Below are 8156 nucleotides of genomic sequence, written 5' to 3' on the forward strand. Positions count from 1 at the left end.
GAGTGAATGCTGATCATAGCCCAGCAACCAGACCCTGAACTCCAACAGGTAAAAAACAGATGATTCAATTCTATTAATAGTTGGTGGGCATAGCTCCAACTATTAACTCCAATAACTCCAATTTCCAGGTGCTGCCAGGCTGTGGTGGTGTTCTCAGCTGTCACACAAAACTGTAAATCCCGAAAGTAGGTGTGGTTTGTGGTTTGGTATGCTGAAATAGTTGAAGGCCATCCAGAAGATCTCGTGAGGCACTGACCCAAAGGCGTTGGCAAGGTCTAAAAAGACCACATGAAGGTCTCTTCGTTCTTTCTTGGCAGTTTGAATCTGGTGCCAGATGACGCTGGCATGCTCCAGACATCCCAAGAAGCCCCGGATGCTGGCCTTCTGCACTGATGTGTCAATATAATTGTTTCTTTGCAGGAAAGTAGATAGCCTTTGGGCCAAGACACTGAAGAAGATCTTTCCCTCTACGTTCAGCAGGCTGATCTGGCTGATGGATGAGGAGTTCTTCTCCTTAGGGATCAGAATACCTCCTGCTCTTCGCCAAGCCTTTGGAATCACTCCTTTCTGCCAGGCTACCATCATCAGCTTCCACAGGTATTTGAGGACTTGTGGGGTATTTTTATAGAGCCTATATGAGATGCCATTAGGTCCTGGGGCTGATGCTACACTTGCCTGCCTCACTACCTTCTCTACTTCACTCCATGTTGGTGGTCTTATGTCCATGTGGTGTTCAGGTACCTGGATAGGCGGCATATCAGTCGGAATGGTAACTGGCTCATGCCTCTGATCATCAGAGTAAGTTTTCCTGAGATGATCTCCCAGGTCTTTTATGGGCATTTTGAGGAACCTGCTCTTCTCTTCAACAAAAAGGCCCTTAACAAAGTTTTATGGGTTACTGTAGAAGAGGGTCCTTGTACGTTCTTTCTTCTTATGTTGTCGCCTGAGGTGTTCTGCTCTTCGATGCTTAGTAAGTTGTTGCTTTATTTTCTCCTACAGTGCAGTGAGTCTCTCCCTTTCTGTCTCATAGGCCCTCCTCCAGTGTTTCCTCAGTTGTCTTCTCTCTTTCACTAATCTATCAATTTCCCGCTGTCTCCTGGACTTTAACTGGTTTAAATGGCCTTTCTGCTGTCTCTGAGTCTTATTCTTTACCCCAAATCGCTCGGCCCCATAGCTGTAGATGATGGTTCCCGGGTTCTCCAGCTTCCTTTCAACTGGACCCTTTTGTTGATCTAGTATAAGAGCCAGTTCTGAGTTAATGGTTTCCCACTCTATTTTCTCACTGGATCTCGGCCACAGAATCTGATCTTTTCCTACCTTCCATCTTCTTTCCCCTTGCTGGTAGTGGTTGGCTAGACTCAGTGTTGGAAGTTTCTGTTGGCTGTTTCTGGATGAGCTCTGGGCTGGAACGTAGTGTTGCTTGTGGCTGCTTACATATATACACAAGTGTGTTGCTAGCTGTTGGTGGCTAAACTCCAAGCTAGGGACCGATAATAAATGGCTGGGCCCTGAGTTTGGATCTAATATTGGGTGTGGCTGGCTAAAACCTAGACTGGGAACTGCTACTGGCTGGATTTGACTGAGTTCCAATCTGGGGGAGGACTATGGGGAGTCTGTACAACAATGAACTTTGAACGGGGTGTTGATGCCCTGAGGACTGTGGGGATTCTCCAGCCTCTGGATTTCAGTCGACTGATTTGACTTACTTCTTAAAAAGTATGTGTCAATGCGAGGCCCCTTTCTCAGCTCGCTGAGGCACTTCTTCCTGCCTTGGTGGATTTTAAGGCCCATGTCAGTTGTTAGTTTTGACCAGCCACAAATGCAGTTCTGCAGCTTCTTTCCTACCGTCATTGATGGTCCATTATTAGCAATACTGGTTGATCTATTCGTCGTTGGTACCGTTCCGTGGTTCGTTGCTATTAAATCCGTCTGGAAAACGTCTTCTTCCGCCCCTGCTCTAGCAGACCCTAAGGGTATCTTCTCCTTTGAGATTTCCGTAGTAATATTGGGTGTACCCAGGTACGCTAAAAAGCGCTGCATCCTGCTGGTATGAGGTGTTAACCCCCACCAGCCCCGTTAGGGTCTATTCCCTCCTGTTAGCGGTCTTTCCAGGCTGTCATCTGGTCTTTCCCTGATTGTCAGCTGCCCTTTCGCAGCGGTCACTGGATCACTCCAGAGTTCTGATTCAGTAAAAAGGACTAGATGTTACAGTCTCTGATAATGCATTGCTTTAAATGGAGAAAATCTTGAGGGATGGCTGTTATGAGGAAAGGCAGCCCAGACACTTTACCAGTTTGGGACACATCGTCAGTAAATGGCCTGTATTTATATAGCGCTTTTCTAGTCCCTAAGGACCCCAAAGCGCTTTACATTTCCAGTCATCCACCCATTCACACACACATTCACACACTGGTGATGCTACATTGTAGCCACAGCCACCCTGGGGCGCACTGACAGAGGCGAGGCTGCCGGACACTGGCGCCACCGGGCCCTCTGACCACCACCAGTAGGCAACGGGTGAAATGTTTTGCCCAAGGACATAACACCAGCAAGAATAGGAGCTGTTGAACCAAAAGATCAACATATTGAATGATGGTATGGAACAGTAAATAGAATATGACACCTCAATATCTACATTTCTTTTAAGCTGGCCACTCCCTGCTGATGCATTTTTTTAGGAGAAATGTAAATAATCACCTGCTGTGACATCTCAGCCCTCCTGCAGATATAAGCAGTGTACCTGGGGCACTCGGACACACTGAAGTTGAAGAAACAAAGAGCATTCGGTTAGACTCACAGGTGAGTTCACACAGGTGAGTTTCTGACATCTCACAGAGTTGCAAAAGCTCTGCTATGTTTGCCTAGCCTCTTTGTTACCCTAAAGGTAAATAGCATTACATTTGAAACTATTCCACAGTAAATAATAGAACACTAACTGCAATCACTATAATTCCGACAACGGCTTGCACACTTTAAAAAATGATTTGTTAATAACTGATTTGTTGAATGATTTGTTTGTCTTTAATTCTGTAGGTAGGTAACTGATTTCTCTGCATGTTCTGCTTTAACTCAGTCTATTTCTTTCAGATCCACATCAGCAGATCATTAAATACAGCAGAAATCTGATAATGTATGTCAAGTGGAAATGGGCTGGACAGGTACGTGAGCAAGATAAAACTCCTTTCACCTCAGGAGAATAGAGTTTGTGTCCTGTGTGGGACTGATGGTCTTTAGACTTTTAGACTTGAGCCATGTAAATTAGTGGATGAAGTTCAGGTTTGTATTAAAAGCTCTGTGAAACAAAATGTGACACTGACACAGTGTCCTGCAGAGGACCAGCTTCACTGTTTCAGGCTTCATATTTCACATGGCTGTAATTACCTGACAACAGGTCACCTTTACTGTCTGGGTTACTTCCTATGCAATAATGATAAGAAGAGATGATTTAGAGCTCGTCTTTGGGGCAATCTGGGATTTATTCAAAAATAGCATCAACAGGAGGAGCTGTGATGTTCCAAAGTTGCCTACAGATGCACAACAGCTTGGACTGCTTGCAGATGAATACATATTGATAATGAATACACAGTGCTAAGTGCAGCCTGAGAAGCAACACTGAGGGAAACACAGGTTCTGCTGAGCTTGTTAAGAAGCGAAGAGCCTGCTGATCTTTCCTCTGAAATTCAAAGCTTCCTTCTGTCAAGTTTCCTGGGTCGTTGACCCAGCGTTTTCAGTTTTGTCATGTTTGGTTTATTTTCCACATCCATGTTTTCACTTCCAGTTTTCTGTGCCAGCCTGTCCACCAGTGTATTATGTTCTAGTTCATTCCATGCATCATTAGTTAGTTCAACCGTGTACTCACCTGTTTCCAATTGTCATCATTCAGCCTGTGTATTTAAGTTCCTCAATTTCACCAGTTCATTCCCATATGGAAAAGAAATAGTAAAAACTTATATGTGATTACTCATGAAAGTGGCCACTTTCTCATTACCTTCATACATTGTTTTAGTAAGTATCCAAAACATACAAGTTTCATTATATAATTTTTCAAGGGATCTTATATCTGTTTTCACTCTTGTTTGCTTTTCATACAAGTTTCACACAAGACAGATACAAACTTTATAAGATTTATATATATCTTTTCCATATGGGTTGTCGCGTCATTGATGTTGTCACTGCTGTCTATTCCGCGTTTGCCTTTCAGTTCAGATCAGTCAGTCATTCAGTTCAGTCATTTAGCCTGCTTTCTTCCCTGTTCTGTTCATCCATTCATCCTCCAATAAACACCCTTAATCCTCACCACGAGTTCAGCGTTTGGGTCCCCTCTTTTCCACATCCACACAACAACTCCTGACACCTTCAATCAAACCAACAACTTCCTCTTTGTTCCAGCTGCTGTCAGTGTTTGCCATCCTCCACCTGGCTCCTCTGCTGACAAGTTCCAAAGAGATCATTCAGCCACTGGACTGCAACGACATCCACCAACAAGACAGCAGCCGACCCAGCGGCGTGTACACTATCTACCCTTTTGGAGAAAAGTCTGCTGTCGAGGTACAGTCCAGCCTCTGTAGGAGACAAAGCTAATGTTTGAGGCTACAAGAAGCTAAAAGGTGACACATGTTTGTTTGCAGGTGTACTGTGACATGGACTTAGAGGGAGGAGGCTGGACAGTGAGTTTTCTTTCTCTTTTTTTTCAGTTAAAGTTCCAGTCAAGTAACTTTTCAGTATGAACACTTCCTTCTGGAGGAAATTATAAAATCATAGCTCTGCTGTCTGAAAATTTCACTTCCTGACATTTTTTCATGTTTATTAACTGGCCACACTGTCCCCTCTTCCAGGTGTTCCACAAGAGGGTGGATGGCTCCTTGAACTTCTACAGACCCTGGAATCACTACAAGATGGGCTTCGGAAACCCCAATGGAGATTACTGGCTTGGTGAGACTTTATTTTGTCTATGACAAAATCATTTAAATTAAAATCTGACCATTCTCAAACTGTTCAAACCTTCAGTCCTTCACAGTGTTGTAAAGTAACGGAGTACATATACCGCCGTCACATATTTAAAATACTAAATATGAGTAAGTGTATTCTGTTACAGTTTCGGTTTAAAAAGGTGGTACTCAGAATACAGTTACTTTGTTGAAATAAATGGATTACACAAGGTCTTTTCCTGTTTCATATGTGAGACTATGCCCTCTCTATTTTTGGAAATTCCATGCTAATTCCACGCTTCCAAACAAAACATGCTTTAAGAGGCTCTAATGCCTGTGTCTCAGTCTCGCGGCCCATGTCACCCCTACTTGCTGCATAATGACATGAAGCAATATTTTCAAAAATTATTATTCAAAAAATAATTTAATATGAAGGCAATATAAGCAGAGTGTTACAGGCAAAACCCTAAAGAATGTAGCCTCGAGAGAAAAAGGAGAGTTGAAAAGTACGAGTTGTCACCGAGTAGAAACGGGAGCTGGAAGCATGTAAATATAATAATAACCACTGCAGCCAAAAGGAGTGCCTGTGTAGCAGGTTGGAAAAAGCTACATGGTTATTTTTGTAAGAAAACCAATTACCCCCTTATTTTTTGTTTATTATTGTGACTTATTTTGACATTGTTATGTGTTGCCAGACCATGGTTATATTTCATTATGCCAGTAGATGCTGCTCTTGTACTGCTGTGGAACTACCGGAGAGACTCTAGCTGAGCCTCTACTGAGGCGTTGTAATTGGACTACCTTCTTTGGCCTCCCTCGTCCACTGGCAGCTAGCCCTCGTCCTCTTCTCACGTCATTTGGGCGAGGATGACACAGGTCGTCTCTGGGGGATGTCCTAATATTCGTGTCTAAATTTTGGGTTGGCATTGCATTCGGTGCAACCAAAGAATGCGTTGACCGGCGCGTCGCTCCCCCTGACATCAACGACCCTCGCCGTTGGCCCACTTCCCAACGGTCGTGGTTGTCAGCTGGCACCGCAAGGAGGTGGTGATGGGGTTTTGCCAGCCAATCTCTGTATTGTACAATTTCTTTAAAGGCAGTTTGTTCCAGCAAACTCTATAATCGCAGATCACTAGGTATTTTACTGAATGATTTCCAGCTCTGTCAGCTTTTATACTTCTTCATTATCAGTGTGTGTTTGTGTGTTTTCAGGTCTTGACATCGTCAGTGCCCTGACATCCCAGCAAAAATCTGAGCTGCGGGTCGACATGAGGGATTTTCTGGGAAAGGAAGTGTTTGCTCGTTACTCTTCATTCAAGGTTGATGCTGAATGTGACGGATACAAACTGACTATTGCTGGATTCAATAATGGAGGGGCAGGTAAGTGAGGTGATATGGAGGTAAAGAATCTATGTAAAAGACAAATGATTAATGCATGTCAGTTTTACTTCTTGTCCCAGTCCTCACTTATTCCCTCATTGTTCTCAAATATTCTTGTCTCATCTGTTTCCTGTGACTGTGTATAAATAGCACCAGTCCTCCGGTTGTTCCTTGTTTTGCCATGCTGTACACGATGCCTGTGTGAAGCAAGTTTATTTAAAAAACTCTCTGTTTTTGTTGTGTTTCTGCAGGGGATGGTCTGACTTACCACAATGGAATGAAGTTCTCCACCTTTGACAAAGATCAGGATGGGTCTTCCGGTAGCTGTGCCCAAGCATACCTGGGGGCATTTTGGTACAACAACTGTCACCATGTAAACCCTAATGGTATTTATCGCTGGGGAGCTATGAGCACTTATGGTGCAACTGGAATGGAGTGGTACCCATGGAAGGGTTGGGGCTACTCCATGAAGGCCATGAGCATGAGGTTTCGTCTCGTGCAGTAAATCTGCAGGACAAACATTCAGCAAAATTTTAGCAACTGCTTTCTGATGATTAATTTCTTTTCTTTTCTCTCATTAATCATGTAACCTTTCTTTGAGCTGTTTTTTCTTAAAGCTGGGCTAAAGGAAAATCCACCAGTGCAGTACAGCTGACTCATGTTTTTGAACGAAGCAGTCAAATAAAATAAACCAGCAGCAGTTTTTCATACATCACCATAAATATGTTGCAATGACAGACGTGTGTGAAATCAAACAGCAGTAATGAATGAAATGCAGAGCTCCTGTGGTTACACATACACAACAACACACATATGGCTGCTTTGGTCGAGGCCATCTCACTCAAGTTGGACTTTATTAGTTGTAGAAACACCAGGAAGGAGTTCAGCTGCATTGAGACTGCCTGAGCTGCATCAGGAAAATAAAGCCCACCATCTTTAACTGTAGACAGAGGTCTAATACCTCATGTGAATCATTATCTGCTCACATGCTGACAATAAATAAGAAGCAAAGCAAAGACTTGTTTTTGTCTGATGTGCTCTCTTTGTCTCTGTATCTTTGTCTGAATTCTCTGGCTGATCATGAAATGCTTCCCTCTACTGGTCTCAGTCACAAACGTCCTTCTTCAGAAACGAAAATATAGATATTCAGACTGAGGATGCCTTTCATCAAACAGCTTATGCACACAGCAACACATATAGAAAAAACATGCAAAAGACAGGAACAAAAATACAATCCAGCAAAATAAAGCAAAATTAAGTGCTCCTCTAATGCACACATTCCAGAACAATAAATGTACAATTTCACAGATAAATGATTAACAATATAATTATTAGTAGTATTTGTATTATTGTGGAATTCACTTGAAATAGTTCCTGTTATTAATGCTGCTGTGTGTATGACTGCCATTGTAAGAATATATGGATATACTGTATACACAGATTATTTAACTGCTGTACTAATGTGATGAGATACATTTACCAATAACAGCATAATCACTTCCATAATTATCAATTAGAATGTGGTAATTTTATGTTTTTATGTGTTATATGTTATATAGGTTTAGTGACGCTGACTTGTGGCTTCGCAGGGTGATTCCCTTTAACAACAAGAGCATGCACACAGTTTGTTTTAGGCCACCATGAATAGCTCACATTGTAAATCACAATGAGCCAGTATATGATACTGTAGCTTCCACTCGCTGTGACAGGATGGCTCGTAGGAGGTCATTACACTCTGCTTCATTGGGTTCCAGTTCAGATTAAGGGACAACACATGGAAAGACAGAAACTGGGAACAAATGTTTGAAAAATATTTACTGTTAGAAAACATTCAGTGAACAATATCGA

At 42.6% G+C, this 8156-nt stretch overlaps 1 protein-coding gene across 3 annotated transcripts; it reads left to right on the plus strand.

The window, feature by feature from the left end:
• Positions 1 to 420: 420 nt before the first annotated feature.
• Positions 421 to 7329, plus strand: LOC112431580 (microfibril-associated glycoprotein 4-like). 3 transcript variants are annotated; one of them, XM_076878499.1, is made up of 7 exons: positions 421 to 597; positions 738 to 798; positions 4390 to 4548; positions 4629 to 4667; positions 4836 to 4932; positions 6141 to 6308; positions 6560 to 7329. In XM_076878499.1, the coding sequence occupies exons 1-7, from the start codon at positions 494 to 496 to the stop codon at positions 6811 to 6813; spliced, it is 882 nt and encodes a 293-aa protein (XP_076734614.1). In that variant the 5' UTR covers positions 421 to 493; the 3' UTR covers positions 6814 to 7329. The 3 variants fall into 3 exon arrangements, with proteins under 3 accessions (XP_076734614.1, XP_076734616.1, XP_076734615.1); XM_076878501.1 differs by lacking the exons at positions 421 to 597; positions 738 to 798 and adding exons at positions 2738 to 2799; positions 3088 to 3158; XM_076878500.1 differs by lacking the exons at positions 421 to 597; positions 738 to 798 and adding exons at positions 2742 to 2813; positions 3088 to 3158.
• Positions 7330 to 8156: the final 827 nt, after the last annotated feature.

The sequence above is a fragment of the Maylandia zebra genome, linkage group LG20 (assembly GCF_041146795.1).
Source record: "Maylandia zebra isolate NMK-2024a linkage group LG20, Mzebra_GT3a, whole genome shotgun sequence".
Taxonomy (NCBI): Eukaryota; Metazoa; Chordata; class Actinopteri; order Cichliformes; family Cichlidae; genus Maylandia; species Maylandia zebra.

Excerpts from the sequence above, each read along its gene's own strand:
- LOC112431580 (XM_076878499.1), top strand. The coding sequence starts at position 494 with ATGGATGAGGAGTTCTTCTCCTTAGGGATCAGAATACCTCCTGCTCTT. Across the intron at positions 799-4,389 it reads TCATGCCTCTGATCATCAGA|CTGCTGTCAGTGTTTGCCAT; the intron begins GTAAGTTTTCCT and ends TCTTTGTTCCAG. Across the intron at positions 4,933-6,140 it reads CAATGGAGATTACTGGCTTG|GTCTTGACATCGTCAGTGCC; the intron begins GTGAGACTTTAT and ends GTGTGTTTTCAG.